The sequence below is a fragment of the Takifugu rubripes genome, chromosome 15, assembly GCF_901000725.2.
Source record: "Takifugu rubripes chromosome 15, fTakRub1.2, whole genome shotgun sequence".
NCBI classification, from domain to species: domain Eukaryota; kingdom Metazoa; phylum Chordata; class Actinopteri; order Tetraodontiformes; family Tetraodontidae; genus Takifugu; species Takifugu rubripes.
This window is the reverse complement of record NC_042299.1, coordinates 11607579-11634482: the sequence shown is the minus strand read 5'-3', so window position 1 is coordinate 11634482 and position 26904 is coordinate 11607579. Positions and strand designations below refer to the sequence as shown.

The 26904-nt window shown below is 45.9% G+C and overlaps 1 protein-coding gene across 3 annotated transcripts in view; it reads left to right on the top strand.

Annotated features, from left to right (window-relative positions):
- The first annotated feature begins 10567 nt into the window (after nucleotides 1-10567).
- nlgn2b (neuroligin 2b) overlaps nucleotides 10568-26904 on the top strand; it is a 40747-nt gene continuing 24410 nt past the window's right edge. For 2 of the 3 annotated variants that reach the window (XM_029847832.1, XM_029847833.1), the window contains exons 1-2: nucleotides 10568-11349; nucleotides 22439-23161. In XM_029847832.1, the coding sequence (XP_029703692.1) occupies nucleotides 22657-23161 (505 nt within the window). In that variant the 5' untranslated portion in view covers nucleotides 10568-11349; nucleotides 22439-22656. Of the gene's footprint in view, nucleotides 11350-22438; nucleotides 23162-26904 lie in introns of those variants that run through there. The other variant, NM_001173492.1, reaches the window with a different exon arrangement.

The following is a 26904-nucleotide window of genomic DNA, read 5'->3' as shown; positions in this document are numbered from 1 at the left end:
GTAGAATATTGTCAACATGCAGTTAGCAAGCCTGTCTTAGTTTTGTCCTCTACTGCCATAGTTACTAATTACTGTGATTAGTATATATTTTTCTGCTATACTGAACAACTCTGCTAATAGCAGAGTCTTTGGAAAAGGTATTGAAAACCTTTGCATTTTATATTTACCATGTGACGTGACTGATGTGAGTCTGAAGATTAGCATGCTTCAGTGGATGTCGGCCTAATCATCATCAGAAACTCACCTTGCTAACTGCTATCAGACTCCTGTCTCTATGCGGTGCATTCACTGTCCAGCACAAAACCGCAGAATGGAATGTGGATTGGCACCTTCAAACAATGCGGTCAGACTGCAAATTGATTGATCATAATTTACATCCATATCTGATAGTGATATTGAGGTTGACCGGTCAATGCCAAAAAGGCTGGCGGCAGAAGAAGCTTCTGTTTCCGAGAACCAGCAGCAGGTTATCAATGCTCGGCCTGTTTTAATCAAAGCGCTCTTAATTGCATTGCTCGGTGAATCCCACACCCTCCTCTGCAGCCTGACAGATAGCTGAGCCGAGGGCTGGGCGTGAGCACGTTTCACTGCTACCCTTCATGAGAGAGGAGGCTTTGATGTTGCAGAGCTGCGATGCAAGACAGCCTTTGAACCATGCGGGAAACTGCAGCGGATTATTGGCTATTGGAGTTAAATTTCTTGCTGGAGGCTTGTGTAGCGCTATTGTGAGCAGATCTTTGTTAATATCAATTTACTAGACGCCAGCGTATGTCCAGCAGAGGCCATGGTCCATGTTCAATGTATATTTGAACATGGATGTCAAAGGGAGGTATTTCCTCCGAGGGGGAGGGGGGGTTCCTTTGTTTGTTTGACAGACACATATCATCAGATTAGCCCAACAAATCTCTGCTGGTGTGCTAACTGTGGGTCCTAAACATCCTTCAGATTAAGATTTGCGGGGAATGTTTTAACTGGCCCACTTTTTTTTTTATGGGTCAGGATCCGTCAGTGAGAGCGGCGCTCACAGATTCCAGGACGTGCGTTTGATTGTGAACCAAATGAAAAGAATGAATGAATGTTTAAACCGCCTCATGCTTGAACATTGCTTCACTTCGCCACTCGGTCTGTTCCGCACCTTCACTCCACGTACAGAAATGCTAAATATTTGAATGATCTTCGCCCCACAGATGATCAGCCTCTTGTCTTTGCTAAGTTTGTATCTTTTTTGCTGCTTTACACTTAATTTGTGCTGTTTGAAAATGAACCAGATCATTTTGTTTTAAAATATAGTTATCGGAATAATGGATTTATAACTAGCTTTATGGTTTATCCTAATTGCTCTTATTTGCAGAATTGTTCATGGTTGCATTTATATCTTGGCCCAGACTGCAGCACAGTCATTTAAATATGGTAAAAACCACTGATGAGAATTTAGAGTAATTTTGTAGTGTTACGCCCCACTGCTGACTTAGATACTTTGTATATTTTATTTTCTACATGTTTCCATTAGATTTTGTCATCTATCATCACAATATTTCTCTTATGATTACCAAATAACATCATTTTGGTTTTGAAAGGTTTCAACGCAGTTTGTTTCAATCTAACCACATCTTGTGCATCAGCCCCCACCCCCACCAAGTCCCCCACCACCATGCAAAACTTTTGTGTCATCTGAAAATAGCACTTTTTCTCAGATCCAGTCAGTTTCAAATCCATTCATTTGTTTAAATCCATCCAAGTTTCCGATGTGGCAATTATTTAGAAATTGGGATTGTAAATCCGCTCAAGAATTCTTTGGGATTATTGAAATTTACATACATTAACCATTGAAATGAATTATTGAAAGGCTGTTGTCGGTTTGATTGCACCGCTCATCAGTGCTGATGGTGTCCCGACCGGATCTTGTTGGATCCTAGATCTCCTCTGCCAAAACCTCCCTTATTTCTTCTCCTTCCTTGGCTGTCGGGGACATCCAGGGAGCCATGAGTCAGAACAAATTATTGGGTTGGAAACCGCTGATTGCTATGCTAATGTTAGCACCGCACGTCCTTACAGGCGTGTGCATGTGTGAGTGAGCGTGAGCCAATCCATGTCATGTTAAACTGAGAGGAGTCATTATTGATGAGTCAGTCAACTCAGAAACATCCGACATCGCTTGGCCAGGAGTTTAAAATTCATCGTTTTATCCAGCGTTTATCCTACTGGACGCGGCGAAAATGGTCGCATCCGTCCGCAGGCAGCGGGAAACGAAAACCGATATCTGTGGAGGAAGCGCCAGACTGACCTCCACCGGTCCACTTCCTGTTATCACACTGCAGGCTGGTGCTGCGGTGCCTTGGCGTTGTTTTGAGTCAATAAAAGGAAGGTGCAGAAAGGTCGCTCTGTTGCTGCAATGTTGCACAACCTCTTGGGGGGAGAAAGGGGCTAGTGACAATGGCGTGCTCTACTTTCCCCACACAGAGGGCAGCAGCTTATCCCAGCTTGTGCCGTAGAGGTTGGCTGACACAGATTATCACAATTACAGTCGCATTCTCACCTCTGAAGGGACGGAGCCGTCAAGCTGTGGGCCGACACAACAACCGCTGGCCCAACCGTTTCAAATAAAGCTTTATTAACACCTCTGTCATGCAGAGGTTGTACTTGTACCCCCCCCCATCCCACTCCCGGTTACCGGTACCTTAAATGCAACACGTTGAACATTGTGTGCTGGTAAAAGCTGACATCAGCGTCAGACGCCGCTGATCCTTCCCGTTGATCACCCTTTACATTTGCAGCCATGCCACTGCAGGCGAGGTGCCTTTCAGCCAAAACACCAGTTTAATCCGCCCTCTGGATTCCTGTGGTGGGCTGCCAGATCCTTGTTTACCCCTCAGCTGTCGCCACGTTAAGCCCGTCTCCCGAACAGAAGCCCCGGCACTTCCTGCAATTAAAATATTAATATCGTACCTTTTACTCTCCGCTGCAGACGTGCAGAAATACCCTCACAGATGCTCCTCTGTCACATGTTTGACGGGGGAGTGGAGGCGCCTGTACATAGGCGCACACACACACACACACACATGCGCGTGCACACTGAGGATTTCCCTTGCTGTGTCTCTGCGGCACTTCTCTATATGCAAATTTGAAGTCTTTTTTTCCCCCGGATGAAAAGATGATCACCTCCATGTAAAACCAACAGAGTCACATACTGATGCATTAAATAAAGCGTGTAAAAACAACCCTCCTGACGTGGCAGCAGCATCGGAGTTGCCTCAGTCTCTGCGTTTTACCTTTTAAATCATTTTAATATTCATTTCAATCTGACACTGTTGACTCATTTTTCTGCTCCGTGTTCCGCCGGGTCCTTTGAGGAAGCCATTAAGGCGGCAATAACTGGTACCAGAGTACGAATGTGTGCCACAAGATTTTATGGGCGAACATCTGAGCACATATTGTAGCCCTTGGTTTAATATTAAGCCACTAAAAATTTACATCCTGGTGATATGGGAGGTTTAATAGCCCATCCGATCGGCCTCCGAAGTAGTCGTCATAAGCTTTTTGGTAGTAGACATGATGCTCAAGTAACAATTAGTAGGAAATGGAGCCATTAAATGCATCAGGTTTTGTTTTATGATAGATGTTAACAGCACTCGCTGAAATCCTGCCGTTAAATCGCTTTTGTTATTTGTACCCATGTTTTGCTTTGTTTAAAAAAAAAAAAAAATGTTTTCAAGTTTATCAGTCTGTACATCTGCATCTATGTCGGTTTCCCAAACGCGACTGTGACCAGAAATCACTGCAGTGTTCACAAAAAGGGGTTGGGAAGTTGCTTCTGCACTGCAGTTTATAATGGAGCGGGCAGGAAGTGTTGTGTCCCAGACGGTGACGGTGTCGGAGATGCTCCATGGCAACAATACAGCAGCAGAGAGGAGGAATGCTTGAAGGAGCAGAGGAGAGGAGGGGAAAGTTTATGGGGAGTGAAAACCTGCCAGAAGCAACCGTAACCACAGAGACAGAGAGGCAGAGAGAGGGCGAGAGCTCCAGGAAATGTATATAATATGTGCGTCTTATTCCCACATTAGGGGATTAGAGCCACCCGGCACTACTGCACTGCATCATATAGAGGTGTTCTCATCAGCATCAACAAGAAGGTGGAGAAATCCGAACCTAAAAGCCAAAAAGGGGACTCTGTTGACACCCCCAAATATCCATAGCTCTCCGTCATAATCAATGGAAGAAATTAGTGGAAGGCAATAGGTTGCTCTTCAGATTTTGGAAAATCCAAACTCACGTGACGTGCGAGAGCCGTCCCATCACATTAAAATAAAGGGAAAGAGCGCAAACGTGCAAAGTCACCTGAGCGATGCTAACCTTGTAAGTCAGCCTGGAGTGATGAATGTGATGCAAACTACGGAGCTTCCTGTCTCTTCCCCAGGGCCACTCGCTTTTACAAAAGCCCATAGCTGCTGAAAATGAATGCCTCTAATGAGAGAACCAAGGTCCGCTGCCCGTGCACGCTGCGTTCGCTGCGTTGCAATTCCCCGGTATCAGTTATTCCACCATTACTGATCATGACGTGGTTGTTTTGGGCGACCTCACGAGGGGCCTCGGAATCCCCCGCTTCTAAAACAAGGTGTAAAGACGACGTTATTGCGCTCAAACCACCCGCAGCCTTCTTCCGCTTCGCTTTCCGCTCACAAATTATGAGGACGCTCACGGCGTTAATGGAGACGAATGGGTCCAGACGACGAAAAGACGCGACGGAGTGGGAAGATTAACCAGTGGGTGCCGGACACAAGGCGTGTGGTGACGCGCTGTGAATGTGAGGAACAAGGACATGCAGAAAGATGGATTGATTTCATTAGGTGAGTGAAAGGAAACACCCGAGCTCTGAGGTGAAAACCACCTTCCCTCAAACGCCTCAGTAAGAACAAGGAGTTCTCCGGATAATTAGTTTACTGCCCCTTCCCTGTGTTTGAGGACAGATGTCCACGTGGCACGAGAGAATCAGAAATGTCTGCCTTCTACCCTAAAGTCAGAGCCTGGGAACTAAACCGGGGCCATTTTTTACCAGATAAATGGAGCTTTTGTCTAAGTGTAGCCAAGTTGCTCTTTGAGGACACTTGATACTGGAGTCTGGGCGACACCAGGCTGGTGGGGACGCGGTTTGAGCGATGGGGCTGGAGCGGAGTGCTCTGAGGACAGAGTTAGCGCCGTGATAAAAGACAGGACTGTGTTTATATAACATGAGCCGCGGGAGATGGGGGACGCCGGGGCCAGAGACTGTCACCGTTTGGAGAAAGGAGGCAGTGTTTTGTGAGGGTGGGGGCACGGGGTGGGTGAGGCGGGTGCCGCAGAAACCCTTCCAGGACACTCAGAGGGATAATCTTCTTATCCGTGGCAGATTGCTCCAGTGTGCGATGCGTGGCGATGTGCACACGTGCGCACGGGTGTGAGTGACTCCATGTTTGTTTGTCCCCCTTGGTTTCACCTCCGCTCCCCCTCCCCCGTCGTCCTTCACTCACCGTTCCTTCTCCTGACCCCCAACTCGCTCTGCCCTTCCTCTCACCCTCTCTCCATTTCATCCCACACGCGGAGGATCAAGATCCGCTTTTTCGTCCTCATTAGTGGTTCCTCTGCTCGGCGTCGATTTGTTCTTCCCCCTCGATCAGATGAAAGATGAAAGTGACCCCACCGGTGCAGAAGGCAGGACGGAGGGAGGCTTCTCACTGAGACTGCTGGTGTTCCTCTGCCCCTGGCCATGGTGGGGGTAAGTGTGAAGGGGGGGTGGGAGGGTGAGGTGCTGTGGACCAGATTCTGCTGATTGCAGGAAATAATATCCTCTAATTTCACCTGCAACACCAGGAGACAAAGGCCTGAGGGAGAGAATGGGATAAGGAAGTTTTTGTGGGGTTTTTTTTCCCATAGATTGATAAGAAAGAAAAGGTGGTGGTGGTGGTGGGGGGGGGGGGGTCTTGGCAAACAGAGGGGGCCTGACAGAGCATGTAAGACGAGAACAGGGTTGTTCTGAAGCCAGTGAAGGAAAGCAGAGAGAGAGAGAGAGCCATTGAGAAGACAAGAGGCCGTGCTACACCAAACTACATCTTCAAGGATCACCCATCCAGCTTCTAAACACACACACACACACACACACACGCACACACACACACACACACACACACACACACACACACACAAACACCTTTCATTTTAACACCTTACTAAAGCCCCATTTGCCTTGCCGGTCCCCGTGTATCCTCCCATCTTCCTCTCAGATCCCGGCTTGCCTCTCCTCCCTGATAGTCTTACTCACAGACCGTGACTATCTCCCACTGACAGAGCCGCCACAGGATTAGAGGAGGAGGGAGGAAGGAGAGCGCAGTCATGCAGCACCTCCTGCTGTATGCGCCACGCAACTGACTCGCAGGACGCTGCAGCCTCCGAAAGCTCGGGGGGGTTCAAATACACATCAAACCGAATAAATGAGAGACACGTGTGCACGCTATGGGGATGCTCGCTGGTGTACTTCCACGCAGAGGTGACGTAGTTTACTTGCAACAATCCTTTTTAAAAATGCAAACGAAGCACTTTGTTGTCATTAATAAACTTAATGGAACAAGACGGGGATTGGACGCTCCAGCTAAGCAGCAGCATTCATTGGTTCAGCTCAGGAATTGGTAACAAGAAAATGAGCAACTATTTAAATCATGGAAATAGAAATAGGGAAGGCAACAAAAGCACTCGGAACCAGGCTGGAGGTGTCTCTGCAGGCCTCTCTGGCCTTTTCTACTGTCTCAGACTGGGGGAAAAAATGGTTGCTGACAGAAGACACTCAAATAGTGAATCGCGTTAATTTCATGGAGGGTTCTCTTTATTAGTCTGGATTCTCTGGGGTTTGAACGGCAAGAGCCGGTACCAGTGATTCAGAGTGAGGCAAGAATTTGGGTGGGAGGGTGCAGACGGAGAGCTGAGCGATGGAGCGAGCGAGCTTGGCAGAGCCACGCAGTCTCACTGCAGAGGTTTTAAATCCTTTAACGTGATTTCACTCATCCTATTAAAGACATAGCTATGGATAGGCAGACTGTAAAGTGTTACGTCCAGGAGGGAGGGGGTGAGTCAGAGGGAGAGAAAGAAGCCGAGAGAGGGAGAGAAATGAAAAACAGGGGACTAATCATCGTACCCGTCTGGTATCTCTCTTCAATCAGGCATGGTGACAATTTACTGCATGCTGTCTCTGAATAACAGTTTCCAGGGAGAACACCTTTAAGAGGAGGGAATAACAGCACTTAGACAATTGAAATGACTCACTGAGTCTCAAGAACAGGTTTTTGTTTGTTCGTGGGGTGAGAAGGTTTGTCCCCTGTGACAAAGGTGGTGGTAAAAGAAGAAAAAGCATTTTGAAATCACAGTTTAGAGAAACGGACAAACATTTTGGAATTAAGATGTGAGCTGTTGCCCAGTGTGAAGAGCGCTAACAGTGATGAAGGAGAGTCGGAATCCTCGCGGGAGAGTCAGATAGACGCTAAGCTGTGATTGGAGGGACGGTTTTCTTCTGCATCTTCAAACGAGTCCAAGTCCTCAAACAAGCATCTTCTGCAGGGCTGCAGAAAACAAAATTATGCAGACAGGCAGACACATGGTTCCTCAGACTGGAGAGGGTAAATGATTACTACAGATGAAGGAAGTCAATCGGTCCTGAAGCACTTCTGAGATTTGACTGTCATATTGTGTCCTTCAGAGCTGAACCACAAAGGTCTCCTCTTTATACAATGAATGTCAAACCAGTACGAAGGTAATGCTGTCATTTCCTATGCTACAATTACACCTGAACACACCGCAGAGGCTGTAGAAGAGCATGCCTTTGTTGAGAGGAGGAGAACTGGGGTCCAGCAGTCTCCTGCTCACCATCTATCAACTCTCTCTTTAGATGTTCTGTATATCTTGGGAATTCTTGCACGACTTTCTTAAAATGGTAATAAAGTACGAACAATAGCAACCCAAATTGACTTTGAAGTCATGCTTGGACTTCGACAACCCCGCTGAGGCTTGTTCATAAGCACGTCATGGTGTAGATGCTTGTAAAATCAACTCATAAGGCCTTTTAGCTTTTTTATCTATTCTTTTTTAAAAAGTAATATTTACTTAGCCTACTTCTGGTTTCTAGACATTCATTTAAGTGCTCTCTCCAATTATAGCAAAATGTATTATCTTTATCATTATTATTATTAGTAGTATCTATTATTTTTGAACAAACTTATTTTTATGTTTATTGTATGATAAAATTACATTAAACCAACTGATAGACTGAAAAATAAGCTGATGCTTTCCAGCAGCTCCACTGTTCCTCACATTCACTGAGGTTTATTCAGTTTCAGGGACAAATCACATTGTATTTTCTTTTGACAAAGATATTCTTTTGAAAATCAGTATGGATGGCATTGAATTACAGTACAGCCAAACACATGTATGCCTGTATGTGGAATGCTGCTGTCCTTTCAATGTGCAGTTTTGGAACACAATAACAGAATCATTCTTCCAGATGAACTTACCTTTCAATAGAAGAGGATGCAATTGGAAAACCGTCCAGTAGTGTTTGAAATGGGAAGGACCACAATGACAATATGTATTCCTTTCAAAACTGCAACTTTTAAAGGTCATAGTGAAGTAACTTATGTCGACCTGAATTATTTCCTCTTTGAATACAGGAGCCTCCATGAATACAAATAGCATCCCTCCCCCCCTTCTCCCTCCCTCCCTCCCCCCTCCCATTTTGTCTTGCACTGCAGTATCGCTTTCTCCCCGGTAGAGGGAGCTGTTCTCCACTGGCTAAACATTGAACATTGCGACTTCATGGACGCTGAAGTGGGAACGTGAGTGCAGAACTGTTTGTCAATCAGTCTCTCTTTTCTGTGACTGATTAAATGATCTTTGCTCTTTCACAAACAGAGATTAGGCTGGTTTTTAAAGAAGACAAAGTATTGACTTCATGTAATCTGGCGTTATTTGAATTTGATAAAGCTCGGTTGGGTTTCAGTGTTATACAACTGTTGAAGACCCAAGGTTATTTCAAAATACTGAAAAGCATCATTGAGGTTTTGAGTAGAAATTGGGGGAAAAAATGTGAATAAGTGAATTCTCACGATTCTACATATTTTACACAAACAGCCACATTACATTATAAAAACAGATCATTTGTCAACTTACACAATAACAGGTTAATTATAATCAGTGTGTGTAAAATGAAGTTCCATCCAATGTCACACGCTTCGGTCAAATTCTAGCGCTACAATTTTTTTTTTTTTTTCACTTGAAAAAACACAAATCCAACAATGATTCTTCAATCCTGCTAACAAGCAGGCAGGCAGACGAGTGCAGATGAAAACAGGATGAATATTTTATGCACACATGCACACATTTTTCTTTTATGGAGGGCCGAGACGATTCCATCAGGTTGGCCTATTTCTCCAGCTGATGAAGCCAGTGAACATTTCTGAGTCACAGAAGAAGAAGGGAAGTGGATCACAACCCTTCACTGGACATTTGATGATTCGGTGATGAATCTTTTATCATCACCAGTCATTTGAATCGCAGCAAACCAAATAGAAGATGAAATATTTACTCTATATCAAGAGAATCAGAATGAGAGTGACTTACGCATTGTCATTTGGTTGTGATGAGATCAATTTTGGAACTAGATCCTTTGGCAGAGTGAATTTAAAACACTGCTGACCTACATATCTGCATGAGTCGTTGGTGATATTTCCAGATGGGTTCACTGTCGGCCGCAAGGTCGAGTGAAGATCCAAATTTAATGTGATCCGAAAATATGCAGGTTGAAAAACCTGACTGAACAACAAAGGCTTTCTATGGATTCACAAGGTTCCAAAGTAGTTGGAGCCCATGTGATTATCATAATGGGTCATATTTTAACCATTTCAGGAGCAATTACTTTTTTCAGTATGTGAAGCAGCGCATGTGAGGCCCTGCTACCAGATATGCGCCACACATTTACGTTCACTTTGATTGATTTTTGTGCAGCTATCGCCAGCGTCAGCCAACAGCTCGTTTTTGCCTCCCTCTAACGGCCAGATCAGTTACTGCGCCTTTAAATCAGAGCGTCGTGGGAACATCTCAGTTTTTCCTCTTGTAATTTCTATATCACCCATTTATCACTTTAAAGTACACTTATTGGAAACGCAGCTCCCTTGTTAAGTGTGACAATAAATAAAGTGACTATCTTAAATTCTGCAGCAGCTTTCCCTAGTACAGTTTTATCGCCTATTTAAGAAAGGTTACAGCTGACGTCAGTTCAATGCAAATCCCCCTTAAAACAATGGCAAAATAAATATCTTTATTGCGTTTCAGAATGATTTACACAATAATCTCCACCTGTTCAATGTCGCGCTTCCTCATCGTGACAAGAAACTGGTGAGACTGAGATATTGGAAGTGGCGTCCTCTAAGTAAGAGAGACGATGAAACCGCACCGAGAGAAAGAGAGAGAGGGGGAGAGAGCGCTAAAAAGGGATAGAGAGACAGGGAGAGAGAGAGAGATAGAGAGAGAGAGGGAGAGAGAGAGAGACAGACGCTGAAGCCGCGCTGGAGCTGTGGGATCTTGATCAGCGCAAGCGTCGGGCTTCGAAGTCATACCACTACCTTCTTATATTAAACCATTTGTCATTGTTTTAAAGCAAATGGTGGCTTAACAGAGTATCGGACCGGTGTGTCGTAGCCCGAGCCTCTACTTTCAGTTTAGAACATCGGTGAAACCAAACCAGAGCACCACGCAAGCGCGCAGCGAACAGATTGGACGCCAGATTTTTTTTTGGCGAGGTGTCTTCACTTCACGTTTTAAGTCCAACAGTCTGTGTTTTTGGAGGCCACCTCGGCTCCGAGAGGCAGATACTGTGGAATATTCTGAAAATGGACAAATGGGGAAAATAGGACAGACTACGGCGTTGACTTTTGAAGCGACGCGCAGAGTCTTGACGCTATAGCGTTACGCATTTATTAGCTGCTTTTTCCTCCCATCCCCGCTCATTTTCAACATCATCAAAGTAAAATATAATCTGTGTGAGGATCAGAGCTGGGTGTTGTCAGAGAGGAATGAGCGGAGGGGGGTGCAGCATGAGGTGTGCTCTTTTTGGAGAAGCCGGAGCAAGACAGACGCCGAAAAGGTGTACCGATGTGCGAACGCCTGCGACGCGCTACCCTCCTGAGAAATAAACGCGTTCAGAGAAGAAATGGCCTAGTTCTATCAGCATCTGCAAGCCGGCAGAGGACAGAAAAGAAGAATCGTGTTTCGATGGACGGGCCATCATCATCGTCATCATCATCATAATTCTGGGGCTGGCGGCGTCGAGTCTTTTAGGTAAGCTGAACGATCGCATCACCCCCAGAACGTGACTGAAGGCTGTCTGTCTGTCTGTCTGTCTGCCTGCCTGCCTGTCTGCCTGTCTGTTTAGCTGTCTCTCTGCCAGGGCTCGGATGTGAGCGCAGTCTGTACGCGTTGGTGACTTTGCACGTTGCGCACATTTGATCCTATTGGCGCACAATTGGGGGCTGAGATGGGTCTAAATCCCTTCGCCCGTTGCTACAGCACGCGTTTGGTTCCAGCAGGAGCCTTCGATCGGCCTCGCCTGTTGATAAGCTGTCACATCTTGACGGTTCAGTTTGCGCATCCGCGCCGTCCGCGTTCTGGTTCCAACCTTGTTGCTGCTAATGAGGTGAAATTCATGAGACTCACTTGGAATCAGCCCGTCGAGCCTGTCAGTCACACTCACTCAGATGGGCCCTAATGGGGTCCCGATCTCATTGTTGCTGAATGTTTAGACAGTTCCCCCCCCCCCCCCCCCCCCCCCCCCCCCCACAGCGCATTAGTGACTGTGGATACACGCTTTAATTATCGGACACACACCTTTTAATTACACACACCGCTGCTGTGCTGCAATGGAAGTTACCTCAAACAGAGTCTGTGACAGGCCTTGAACTCAAAAGACGTCCTCCACACACACACACACACACACACACACACACACACACACACACACACACACACACACACACACACACAGGTTTGTGAATTAAATGCACACAGTCCGATGATCCAGGGAGAGCTCCATTAATATTCAGCGCAGGTTGTGCAGAGCTCAGTTAATGGCAGACAACAGGACCTCTGTTCTGACAGGTCATGGGTGAGACATGGTAGCCTATATGTCCATTTTATTTTTTTAGCTCCAATAAATGTAATTCCCCCCCGCCGACGGCCCATGCAGCTACCAAGGGGGTGACATTTCGACCCCCTCAGAGAACCAATGAAGCCATTTTGTGGACTTTTATAGAATTCAGTATTAGCTGTGCTCATCTACCGCTGGAGCGACCGGGACCGCTTCCCCCGGCACTTCTCCTCATCGTATTTTTGGAACATTTGAAACGTTCATTTGCCTTTGATGATCTAATCCTGAAATTCTGCCTGGTTACTCGCGGGTGGAGGGTTTAACGGTAAACTGTAGTAACGGATGACGATGTGCGGCGACACCTACAATAATCAACCAAAATAACTCTTACGTAACAGAAATATGTGGACGGCAGCGTTTTTAATCTGAGGAAACAAGATTCGGGGACTGCTGTCGTCTCCAGTTTGCTGGTTCTAATAAACTCCAGTTCAGGCCCAGTAAAGCCAGTTTGGAGGAGAGCTGCTGTTGTTTGTTTTTGGGTGAAGATAAGTGGATTAAGGGGGAAAAATGAATGAATCAGAGCCTTAATGGATTTGACGACAGCGGACTCCTGTTTAAAATGGGTTTATTCTCACTGTCCCATGACGCAAAATTGGCTGAGTTGTGAGGTCAAAGGCCGTTGGGTGCATTTAAGGGCCACGGGTAGGTCTAAAAACGGCATTTCCCAACCAGATTTCAACACCTGACCTCATTATTCATCCGTCCTTTTGTGCTATTGAACTGATGGAACAGCATCATTTCCATTGCTGCAGCCTTGGTTCTTCTGCAGTGCCTTCAGATGCAGCGTCCCAGCGCTCAGTAACATCAGCTGGGTTCATTGACCTGCACCCGTTCAGGACCCGCTCCTGTTTTTTCCCCGATTCTTGTATCTGCCACTAGTGAAGGTTCTGCTGGATCTGCTTACAGAAAGTTGTCTGGTGTTTTCTAAAGTCCTGGAGTTGAATGATTCAGAATCAGTAATATTCCAGGGGGCTGTTGTATCGCACCGTCAACGAGTGGTCCCACGGTTTCTACAGTTATCTCAGAGAAAAGAGCTAAACAGACAACACAATCAGCCCAGAACTCTGGGCCATATTGCCATATTGAAAGCAGATTGGAGCTGGCAGCTGCTGCCGTCTTTTGCCAGCTTCGTTTTCCAGCTGAGCGTCCTGACAGTCAGGAGCTCCAGTCGCAGGTTAATCGCGTTAGATTCTACGCAGAGATGGTCGGAGAGAACAAAGGTTAATACGAATCCAGCTCGCAGCCATGTCACAACCACGGAGGAGAAAGGCACAGGAGTTTGACCTGACCTATTATCTGTAGAGCCGGAACAAACGTCTGTTCAAATGCCATGGCAACCGTCCTCGGTAACCTATCCTTGGAATAATAACAACAAGCAAAAGAGATGAGCCACATTAATTGGCAGCATGTCCTGTGAAGCACTAAAAGTACTCCACACCAAACCCCATTAAAAACGACTGGAAATTGAATAAGTCATTTGTCAGCAAAGGAGACGAGCAGAACTGGTGACCTTCACAAAATGGCAAAGTTCCTCCCTTCAGTTTCATCAGACATGATCCATTAAGCAGCTTTTTTCCCTGTTTTTAGTTTTTTTCAAGCTGTCATTCAAAGATGATGAGCGAAGCAACATAATATATAATATAAGATATAATGCTGTAAAATACAGGATTTATGGACAAGCTGGCGCCGCCCACGGGAAGGAAACCTGGTAAAATGGTAGCTGGTCGTCTGGTCAGTTTCCACTAGTTCTGACAAACGTTGGAACAAATATGGAATGTGATGCTGAAGAGGAGAAACCTCTTTTAAATTCCCCATCAGATGAATGAGAATGTTCTTCGTCTCGGTATGGAAGCATGTTCAGACCAATAAGCTTTGACCTTTAACCTTAATATTTGTCTCCTGGAATGGTTTAATGGTATTTGTAAACCCTGGATCCATTACAGTGATCACGCATGAACTCAGTTACGTTGCCGGGTTCTCCCAGATGTGGCAAAACACAGCTGGAAGTTCATAAATATCACATCCGATTATTTGTTCGTACACAATATCAGATTTCTCACAATACGACCGCCAAACTTCCTCATCTATAACTCAAGTTACAGCCGTTGAAAGTGGTGCAACCTGATCGCCTTAAAAAGATGTGGGAGGAGCTTGTTGCCCTCTGAGACGCCGCCCATGCTAATGCCGCCGGTTCCCCGGTTAAACTGGCGGAAGTGTGTTTTCCGTCAGCGAAGAAGGCCGGAATGGATTTAGAACTTTCCCATTCATCTGAACACTTGAACCTGGCCGAAAGAGAGGTCAGTAGGAGCTGAGATTTTATAGCGCGCAGCTGATTTCCCAGCTTTGCTGAGGACCTGCTGTACAAAATGTCAGGCGGCCCAGTCCGACACATCAAAGGGGTTTAAGGCGATTCGCACTTCTGCAAATAGATGTGGAAAAGGACTTTGTAGAGGAAGGTTCTGAGGGTGCTTGGGGGGTGCGCGCTGCCTTCAGACAGGAGCGGTGTCGCCAATGATCACAGGAGGGAGAGGGTGAGCCTCTCAGATGATCCGGACACCCTGATTACCTTCTTTTTAATCTGATAGGATCTGATTGGTCTGATACCGATCAGCTGGTGGCGTGCAGGAAGCCAGCGTCCCGCCAGAGTCAACACGATGCTCCGTTTTACTGCAGATGGGACTCAGTTTATGTGTCAGGTTTCATCAGGATGATTATTTCATTAAAGAGGATTAAAACCAGGACCTCCACAGCTGGGATACGTCTAAAAACAACACCAAAGTTTTGGGAGCTGTAAGGCTTCGCCGACATGTCTTCCCCCTCCGTTTATCCAGCTGACCTCACTGCGGTGGCGTAAGGGTACAGGAAACGTTAATAACTTGGGCAGGATACGGATCATCCAGTCCAGGAGGTCTCAGGGCTCCTTCGCTAAGCTAGCGTACGCGGCGCCGCTGCCCATCTGTCAGGGTGCACTTCCCTCCGAACGTGGCAGTCGTCTTAAGGCGGCGTTAAATTTTCAGCAGGCGTTTGATGTCGAGGCAGCGACAACGGCCCCGCGACGTTGACTACGTCTGTTTACTGAAGCGATTCACGATCCCGGGTTCAGGAATCCCTCAGCCAAACGGAGTCGGTGTTCTGCCCCTTGCCTGACTGACCGACGGCGCCGCCACCAGACGACTTGTAGACGACTGCAGATGGATGAATAATTCAAACCCTCCAAATGTGCAAGTCTCCTGAACGTGCATGTTAAAGGCCTACGGTGTACCTGAAGGCTCCACGGGGACCCAGAGGGGACCCCTGCGCTGTACCCTGACAGGCGCTCTGCCACAAATGTGAACGAACAGGCTGCGGCGCTTGTGATTGGTCGCCTTGGTTGCTAAATATGTTTCCTCCTACACATTTAATTTCCTGCTACTTGTAAGAAATAGGGTCCAGCTTGAGGAGAGACCGATCCAACACATCCAGAAATATGGGCACTTGCACATACGGTACACGAGGCCCTTCTTGGAAACCTTTGAGGAGTATAAAAAAGCGTTTCATTCAGCCCTCATGAGCGAGTTTGACTCACGTCCTCGTGTATCGATGCTGCTCATTTGCACACTCTGCACCGCCCAAACGACGTCGGTGGAAACTTCGGCAACAAACTCCTCGTCTTCTCAATTATCTGCAAAAGATGCCAGGATGTCGCGCATCCAGAACTTAGAGGAAATGGTCATCGTGTCATTAAAGGGGAAAACGTGAACGCGGGTTAGCTTAGCGCTTCAGAATATTTGAATTATTCATTGGGCATTGATGGACTCAGCGCTGCCTGCTGGATCTATACAGAGAGACGCGCTGAAACAGAAGAGGCAAAGGGAACAGGGCTGGTGTAATCAAATCAAACACAACTGCAAGCATCTGCCCTCCGAAGGCTAAAATTAATCAGGTTTCAATTTCCACTTCCCCAAACAATTCTTTTAACCCAGCGGAGCTCAGTCCTTTCAGCTCTCATGCATTAAATGTATTATTTTGGACTATTAAACATTAACATATTTAAGATACAACAGCGGCAGAGTCTGGACATCACAAAGAGATCTAGCTTGCATTTGTCTGCGGCTAATTTGAAATCCAAACCCACCGCGCTAACAACGGAGGTGGCGCACGTGTCACGATTAGGGGTCACGATTAGGGTTCGTTGGCCCTTTCCCCACGTCACCGCCGCCGCCGCCGTACGAGCCACGCGGGCCGAGACAGAAGCAGGAGACAGAGCGAGAAAAGACAATGAAACAACACACAATGCATAATGCAGATAAAGGTGGCCCCAAATGAAACCCACCTCATTCACAGAGAGATGAAACTCTATTGATAGTGACGGAGAAGGGGGGGGGGGGATCAGTAGATCAAACACAAGTGACTCATTGGCTACTCAGGCTAAAATCCTGCCGACAGGAATAAAGCGCTGAATGAGTTGATCGCAGCTGAAGCCGACGCTCCGTTTATCATCCAGCAGGCTGCTGTGGTGTTTCTGGACACGTGGAGCAGTTATCCCCATTATTGTTATTATTTATGAAGAATTGCCCCTTGTTGCCTTTAATTACTCTATATTAGAGCTGGTTGAAGCTACTTTTGCTTTCTGTCCAGCTTTTCTGTCAACATCAGTCGGTGGATAATGAGTGCATTTTCATTTTTGGCTGAGCTCGGACTGAGGGTAAGCAACTGTGACACATTCAGATATAAGTAGATATAAATCAATTAAAAGAAATTCATTTACCGCGGAATACTTCATTTACTGTTTATTACCGAGTTTATTCTTCTCCTATTCAGAACTCTCAGTGTAGGAAAAAAGAAAGAAAACAAAACCCCAGATACTAATTTCCAGCATCTAACTTTTTTTTTGTAATACCGGACACGTAGCATAACAGCAAGTGTATTTTTTTAAATCCTTATCTGCCAATTAAACAGGTGCAGATTGTAGAGAGGGTGTTACAGGATGAGGTCATCCCCATCCTCGTACCTCCAGACCCCGCTTTCACCTCCGTTAAAGGTTGCCTCTCCTTGTTCCCCCTTTGGTTTCAGCTCCAGCTTAGGACACAAGTCACATGTTGTAAAATCAGAAACGCTGTCTCTGAATTGTAATAAGATTTAGCATCTTCATTTACACACTGGCACAATAAGGTGAGTGCAGCCGCAGCAGCAGCAACAGCAGAGAGCTGTCAGATATTCAGCAGTTCCAGCAGTTCCATTGTAATTTATGCATGATTTCATGATTTTAATATTGTCACATTATTGGTGATATGTTACATGGAGCGTGCCCATGGCTTTTATTTCATGTCCGTTCCAGATGTCCTCCAAATGAAGGGAGAGTGATCTGTTTTGTCAGCTGGATGTGGGCTGTCACAGTCGCTAACGAATTAGCCAGACTCAGGCGTCCCCGCTGACATGTTCATAACGCATCCACGTCAGGCGCCTGCGTCCGCAGTATTAGCCATGGCGTACCATCAGCTCTACAGTATGATGTAAACCGGTGTCACGGATTTTTCAGTGATCACATTCAAAGTGGGCTGCAGGAGGCTGTGGCCTGTGGCTACACTCAGACTTTACAGTTTCCTGTCAGCCCGGAATCCTGGGGCTCTTTTGAGTCTCTTTCAGACTTGAGTCAAGAATAAAGCTGATTGCAGTTTTTGCTAGGGGGGCTTAGCATTGAACGTGCCTGCCTTAGGAACATAAGCTAGTTAATTCAATGTTATCCTGTAAATCTCCTTTTAAATTGCATGCCTCTAGACATACTTTCATGTATTGTCTTCATCTCCACAGTTGCCTTCTATTTCCTTTTTTCCCCCCATCTTAATTGTACATTTGATTATCATGATATGATCATCAGCATTGTGATTATTATTAGATTTTATTTTTTTTGCAGCGCGGCCTCGTGAGCGAGCTAACTTGGCTAAGTTGCCATTTTATTCTCAAATTAGCTGCGAGCTTGAGGCAAAGCAGCTGTCACACTGCTTTCAGACTGCGTTCAGCCCAAAGACACCTATACACACGCTAACACAGCTAGCATTTCACCTTGATCACTGCTAATTAGCGTGTCACCAGACTGCATGCTACATTATGACACATTCTCCCACTCCCAACTAGCAAGCACAAGCAGATAAATAAAAAGCAACAGTCTCCTACGGGGAGCGGCATTCATCTGCAACAAATTCCTCGTGTCCCTCGTCAGCAGTTGTCGAGATAACTTAGTCCGTGCACTGGCAAGGAGATAAAAGGTGTTTCCATGTGATCTACAGGTGTTAAAGAGAAAGAACAGTGGCGACCAGCAGCTACATATTGACTTTCTGGTGGAGCATTGACAGGAGACCTTTTGTCTCGCATCTATCTGCTCTGGCCGCCTGCTGCTTTATGATCCCTGCTGCTGCTTTAATAACCTGCACCGATGCTTCATTAAGACCCCTTTAATTGACTTCCATGCGTTTGCTTACAAAGCATTTCTAATCCTAACTTGTGTTTTTGTGTCCTTGATTATGAGTGTGAATGCTGCGTTGTGAAGGACGAGCGTAAGCGTTTTGGCGAAGCCGTGATTCTGCGTTTGTTTGGACACGACTGAAGAGAGTTTTGTTTACAGAATCCATTCTCAGCCTTCATCGGCCCCCACAGTACAGTCAGGGAGCCCCCATGAATTTCGAAGTTCTTACCTTTTATTTTCTCACGCGCATTAGCATAATGTAGCTTTGAACACAGTAGAAGCGGATGGAAACTTGCTTCAAACATCAATTTTGCAGTTTGATCAAACTGCCATTGAATAATTACAACGTAATGGTTTCTCCCCAGAGCGACATCAATGTATTCAAAAATGAACAGTCATCCAGTGAGAGCACAGCAAGCCGGCTCAGCTCATTTCACAGTGCGCTGATGGTTAATCACTGAGAACAGTGGGGACGGCGACTGCTTCATGCCAGATATTTAGGATTACAATCCACAAGTGAACTATTCCCCATTAAATGCCATTGGTGCATTTGGTTCTCGGCGCAGAAAGACCAGAGGTTCAGATCCCCTCGCGGTCTTCAGTATCATCATTAACGTACATTTGCGCTTTACGTGAAATTGACACCATGACGTGGCTTCCTGTTTGTTAAAGCTGTTGCTTTTACACACACAGCGAATTCTCTGGAAGCACCAAATGGTGCAGGACAGAGCAGAAACATGCCTAAACCAAAACATCACATCCAGAGTCCCAGAGGCTCTCGTCTCCTGACGGCCTGGATGCCTATATTTGCAACCCTATATACCATATAAGTATGTGATGTACGTTCTCCTCGGGGTCCTGGAGACGGTGATTTAAAGACACTGATGATTTCAGAAGATCTGATCTAATTGCTGTAGTTCCTGATATAAAGTCTGGCTGTTTACAAGCCTTGTCAGTCTTTTTTGGAATGTTTATTCGCCGTTGGACACTTGATCAATCAACTGGACAGTTTTGATGTCGCCACCTCGAGTAAATTTAGAAACTGGGCTCTAAAATTAACCGGGAGATGTTTATTTCAGCTGACTTGTTGGGTCTGAGACCAAATGAATCGCAAATGATTCTAATTGACTAGATGAGGTGGAAGCTTTCCTGCCAGGACCCGGTTTTTAAAATAAATGAAAGCCAGTGGGGCAGGCAGTATCCTAGAACTCTGACATCACACGGTGCTCCTACCAGGAGTCGGACATTCTTCATTCATATTCACTTCCTGTGTAACTCCATATCATCCCGGCCTGTTGGCTGGGCCCACTGATGCCATCCGGCACGACTCCTCCTGACTGACACTCAAAACAAACTAGTTGTGTTTCTGATTCCATTTAAAACTCCGGGGGCCTCTAATCAGCCACTTAGATCAAAAGCGGTAGAAGGCATCTTCCCTAACTAGCAGACATCTTTGCTGAGTGCAGGTGGACCCCTGTGGCCCCCACATATAAACTAGACTGTGTGGCACCTGCATGATTTGATCTGAAGAAGCTGCTACTTGGAAAAAGGTGAAGGTGCCTGTTGGCTCCTCGGACTGAATTTGGTTTGAATTTGGTTTCAAAATCACGTCCTATACCCTTATTAGTGCACTATCTAGGGTGCACACTGTTGCTTGGGGTGTCTGAATACTTGCTGTACCCGAGTTAATGCACTTGCGGTATCCCATAACGCACTGCGAGCATATGTATTGGAGTATCGGTACAATCACGGAAGGTTTCCTTTATATTTATATATTATTCCATAGCTTTAAGGACAATAGTGGTGAATAACAGATGGCCAAGTTCAGTCAACACTTGTTCAGCCTCGCTAAACTTAGATGCTGACTAGCTGAGGAGAACAGCTGGACAGCCAAAATGTGCATGTAGTACTTAAGTTAGGTGCTGAAAGAAAGGAGCTGAATTCCCAAGTGAAGCTTTTCCAACAATATCCTGCAACTATCAGGAAACTGTTCTGTTTTCCTTAACGGACCCATAAACGGGCCCCACTGGAGGGGTATTACCTTCTCAATCAGCCTAAGCTGACAGGACTGCCTATTAAACACACCAAGCAATGGCCTCAATCAGCCAGGTGATTTGTGTGTCCATCGGCGCCGTTTTATGTGGGGAAAGATGCACGCTCGGCGCCACTTCACCTCACGGATGGTTGACTTTAACAGATGCTGTGGATATTAGCGCGGCTGTTTGCGGGTCACGTGTGAGAGGGTGAGGAGAGCCCAGGTTCTGCTCGCTGTGGCGCCTTCACGTGCAACGGCCGATGCCTCGTTGGATTTCACACGTGTGTGCGCGCTCATGCAGCAACGTTCTACATAACAACTGCCAACAGGCTGCGAACAAACGCCTTACGGACACCTTTACGCTATCCTAGCCAGCAATTGGCATCCTGCTGCCTTCATGCATGGGAATGTTTTGCATGCTGAATAGGCTCCGACCTTGGCACGCCGCTGGATGTGACATCTGATTTACTGACAGAACATAATCATATACGGTGGTTTCACATTCAAAATGCATATCTAAATAGTTTAAGGGGACATAATGAGCACTGACGGGTGTTGGGTGTACGTCAGCAATCCTCCACAACATGTGTCTGATGCGATATTCTGCATGAGGTGTTTTGTCTCATTGCACGCTCTGAAAAGCAGTTAAGGTCCAGCTAAATCCCGCTGAGACACAAGTCAAGTGTTGATAATCCTATCTGATGATAAAAGCTCTTCCAATGCTAAGCTAAACTAGCTCGGTTTGTTCCCGAGTTGATCCCGATGAACGCCATTTGCGTCGCAGACTCTGGCTCTCCTTTAATGTTGCTGTCATCTCTGCTGTATACCGCAGGACTGGGGCACGGGGATGAAGCCGCATTCAGCTAAGAGTTAACCCCACATAAAGCCTTTATCACACCTAAACGGCCGCGTCTCTCAAAGCCACAGCGAGATAAGAAGTGCCCATTCATCTGTAATGATGTGGAAGCAAGAAGCAAGTGTACTGAGGGGAGACAGGAACGTGTAACTGACACAGTGTCGGTGACTTTAAAGCTACAAGGCCAACTGACTCGTAACCCTCGCATCCATGTAAACAGCTTTTTATTTGATTGGCGTCAGCTTCTCTGAATTTTATTTTGCACAGGGTCATCCACGCGACCACATATTTTAGCTAGAGAATTCTACTTTTAGATCCTTCTTACCTTTATACATTACGCCTTCTTGGTAGTTTTGGGATTCTATAGGTTATCTGAGTTCCTTTGTGATGAGGCCATCATAAAAGCAGCTCTCAAGCGTCTTGTTCACACATGAAATATGCAAAGAAAGCCCCAAGCCATCTGGTTTGGCAAATATAAAACACAAAATATCACTTTTGGTGCAATTTTGTAACTGTAAATCTAGATAGCATGAGAAGAGCATACCACTGCTAATCAAATGCACTTCTTTTTAGTCATGCTATTCACTCACGATGCTAATTACAATTAGCATCGTGAGTGGTATTACCAGGCAGTAAATCGTCTGCTGGAGCTCATTCCTTTTGTACGCCAGACAGCACAGACTCTGACAGCACAGAGCCTGAGATTATTCATGACCTCACTTTTGAATGCAGAACGCAGAACTAAACTGCTTTCAGTGATTCCAACTCAAGTGAATATCTGCACGATCTGTGTCTCACGTTGTCTCTTTTTTTCCTTCAAAAATCAACCAAAATTCTCCATGTGTCTTTTGACCTTTGCTCATAAATAACCTGCACGTCTGTGTCTTCTAGGTGCTATTTGCTGACTGCAGCTCTGGACCAATCAGGAGTTCTGCAGGGGAAGGTGGACGCAACCATAGAATCTACCTGATAATGTTACCTCGACCTCGTCATGTCACCACAGTAAAACAGTTAACTGTCCCTGTCCACAAATCCTCCTTTTGCCTTTCTTTACCATCACCCACTCAGTTTGTGATCCTTTCCCTCGACCCCGTTCAAGCCCTCTTGTTATGACTAAAACAGCGTTTATTTTGGACATGATTTTTCCTCTAAATGCTGCGAGCCACCAAGGCTACGGTGGGAAGCGTCATTCTCAGATCGCCAACTGCTGTCTGCAGTTACTGTTGGGACTAGTGCTCCACCTCACCCTTTCCTCGTGTCAACGGGTCGACCTTAAACACCCCATAGTATCCACGGTCTATGGAAAGGTCCGCGGCATCAGGAGGGAGCTCAACAATGAGATCTTGGCCCCCGTGGAACAATATTTAGGAGTGCCGTACGCCACGGCGCCCATCGGAGAGCGCCGTTTCCAGCCCCCAGAGGCTCCAGGCTCATGGCAGGAGATCCGCAACGCCACTCAGTTTGCATCAGTCTGCCCTCAAAACGTGCACGGGGTTTTGCCAGAAATCATGCTGCCTGTGTGGTTCACAGACAACCTGGACGCCGCCGCCACTTTTGTCCAGAACCAGAGCGAGGACTGCCTTTATCTCAACATCTACGTCCCCACTGAAGACGGTGAGTGTCTCTACTCTTCGAGTGGGTCCAAAAACACTTTATGTGTTATCTCTAACAGAAATATCAACATAATGGTCCTCTTATGTGTGAAAATAGCCATGAAAATGTTAATTGCTACACTTCAATCGGATTTTTTTTTGTTTGCAAAATGGGTGAAAACAGTTTTATTTTATCGGTTTTTAATAACCACTTTTCTCTTTAATAGGGTTGTTTGTCAGTGGTTCAGCCATAGAGATTATTCAGTCACATGCTTTTGGATGTCACTAATTGGTCAACGAGTACACAGAACTAACCTTGTGGAGGTGAAGGCACCAGGACATGTGAAGTAACCTGGTAGGCAGCGTCGTCCCTGTAAACACGTTTCTAATAACTCCGCTGCCTTATTTAGACAGCTATGTGCAGGCCAGTGACGCAGTTTAGCCTCAATCTTTCCCTCTTGAGCTGTGAATCGACCAGATGTTGCTGTGGTTGCTGTGACGTGTGCAGAAATCCTTAAATACCTCCAACGTGGTCACTGGTCAGTGACACCACTGGATCAACCTCAAAACCGTCAGTGTTCCGATTTATTGATTGAGAAGCGTTTCCCCGAGGCCTGGAAGAAATATTCAACGTGGACGAACGCGGCGCAGGACACAGACGGGCAGACGAGGGGGGGGTAAATAATCTCACCTCTGCTGGGGACCATATATGTCACGAAACGCCGTGGGGATGATGTCGAGTGTCCCGTGTCCCACGGGAGATGTGTGTAAATGAGTGAGACTGATTTTGCATGTCGGCCCGTTTGCTTGTCAGAATCTGTCACTTATCGTCAGGGGTCAGTGCTTACACAAGGCTGATGGCGTCCCGAAGGATGTGTTTCGCCGTCTGTGTGAGACAGAGAAGCAGAGACCAAAGCGCTGCGGCGTGCCCCTGAAATCAAACCCGACGCAGATGCCGGACTGCAAAGAATTTGTTCAGCGCTGGATTTGGGGCCAGCTGAGAGGTGCCAGAAGAATTTGGCAATGATATTGAGTTCAAATAAACACAGACACTTTGTGAGGACTCTCATTAAAATACCTCGTTCACATCTTTCACTAATCGTAATGCTACCAATAAATGCCCAACTCTAACCCCATTAACCTGAACCAAGTCCCTTAACCCCAGAACCAAGTCTTAAGCCACAAACTGCCTTTCCAAGTTGTGAAGACCTGACAAAAATGTCCTCACTTTGCTCACGAAATGCTCATCTTGAAGCTCATTATGTTGCACCTACTAAATTTCGCACACACGCACGATATATTGTTCAGTTCAGTCACTGAAACAGGATGAGATATTTCAAGCAAAATGGATACGATTCCACAGAAGAAGTCAAATGCAACGCAAACATTTACGCTGGCACGCAACAGTCGGGGCACCCACCACTTCCTGTTAATGTGACCAGTCGAGCAAGCACAAGATGATCTCTGAGATGACACATCCATTTGGAGAAGCCATCCTCTTTTCAATTGCCAACAGATGGTGGTGTGTTTTCTTTCAGTATTTGTTGGAATTTTATTAAATCCATTCTTTCCCCCATCCTTCAAATGTTTCCCGGTGCCGTGGGCTGCAATATATCATCAACACATGATGGATCCACCCCCGATTGGACAGGGGTTGGAAAGGGGTTCTTAGAACTTTTGCCCATTGATCAAGAGTTGTATTTAATCCTGGTCGGTCTACAGGACTTGATCCCTAAATGCATCAGGCTCGTCTCGATGTTCTTCAGCAAACTTCAGGTACTGGATTTAGGGTTGAGGACGCAGGAGGAATGTTCTACTGATGACTCTTCCATGAAGGCTATCCTCGTGCTCCAGGGTTAACAGTGCACCAGGATTTCAGATTCAGACAAATTTTCTAGGAGGTCTTTTGCTATCAAATGGACATTCTGATTTGATTTCTACCAATCCTGTGAGCAGTTCTCTCATGTTTTTCATGGTCTTCCAGACCATATCTTGACCTCCACCGTTCCTGGTATCTGACATATCTTAACTCTGAACTGGGCAGATGGTTACCTGTAAACACTTGGCTATTTCCTTTAAGCCTTGATGTCTAGCCTTTAGGCTCCCCCAACATTTCCATGCCAAGGCAAGTCAAGCAAGGAGAGTGTTTCTCTGACATGCTAGCGTGCTGAATACTGCCTCATTATTGTGAATCATGCCAATATTTGACAGCAAAGCTGCACATCCCATGTTTTCCCGATAAGCATGCAGTGCCAATTTTATGGTTATTCTCCTATTGAAGGAAGGATATGAATATGGTGATTCATCTTGTACAAGGCCAAAGTCTTTATGTGGTTCAGACGTTGGCCTTGTACCAACCCATAAGGAACAACAGCAATGTAAACACAAGTTCAATCAAAGTGTTTTTCCCTAAAAACCACAGCCCAGTTCCAGTATTCTCCAGCAGTCAGGTTTCCGATTAAGCCTAAGAGTGTTCCAAGTGGCTTGGACACAATTTGGGAAGCAGTGTTTTGTCTGCCACCATCAAGAGATGAGAAGGAGTGACCTCAGGGAGTCAAATTGGCCATGAATCTGATTAGATCACTATCTTTCCATCTGGGGTAAAAAGGTGCGAGGAAAAAAGCCCTTCTTCTTCCTGTCATTAAAGGAATAGAGGGGTTGGGGTGCGGCCGTGCCAGCTCGTCCTCGTACTTCTGCCAACTGATGTCACTGTTTAAGCAAAGAATAAACCCTCAAAGCTTCAACATATTGTCAGCAGAAATAGAAACAAAGCTTTATATTTAAACTTCATCTTCCCTCATTGCTAGTTAGCAGCATGAGATTAGCATCCTGTCAGGTGCTGTTCTGTATATTCTCATTGCTTTTATTTACCTTTCATTATATGTTTATTAGCGCCTCCCTCGCTGTCCTGCTCCCTCCTTGCTAACTTATTTTCTACTCACAGTGTTGGATGTGAATTGGATACATATTGGAAGTTTATTTTGAATCTGGCCACGTTGTGCTTGTGAGGCGCACTTGCATCCCTGCCGTCACATCATCATGCACCGTACGACTGTAGTCTGATCACAAAAATGACATTGATTATTTAGCTAACAGGAGCTAATGGCAGTGTGTCGATCAACACTATGACCTTGACCTTGTCCCACAGTTCACTTTCACTCAAAATAGCAACCGGGGGGAGGAAGAAATTAAATAGCAGGAGGCAAATCATAACCGCTGGACCTGCAAATAAATAAATAAATAAATAAACATTTTAGAACCGTCAGAGATGCCAGCACTCTGATGTCAGCTATTGTAGCCTGTACTCATAGTGTCTGCTCCACCATGAGAAGATATTAGTCCCACGTTTTGCTGCACTTGGTGGCATCCACGGCAGAAGTAGGTGGTTCAAAATGAATTGTAAGCACCAAAGTGTAAACGTCCACTTCTTGACCAGTTTGATCTGATTAGAAAATTGGAAGTCCTTTTTCTAAACCTCCATCTGGCCGTGAAATTTTATTGTGAAATTGTATAATGACAAATAAAGCATATTCTATTCTGTTCTAAATTTCCCCATCTTCTCCCTCAAACCAAAAGATTCTCCCCGACCTTGGCATTATTCCTTGGATGGAGGAAAAATCCCAGCTCTTTTCTTTTTGCATCCTCAGATTCCCCCCTGCTCTTGCCCTGAAAGCATCCCTTCCTCTCCTCCCATCTTTATTCAGATGGCAGGAGAAGCAGTCAGTGTTCTGAATACAAAGGAGTTTCGTGTCCTTTCTCACCAAT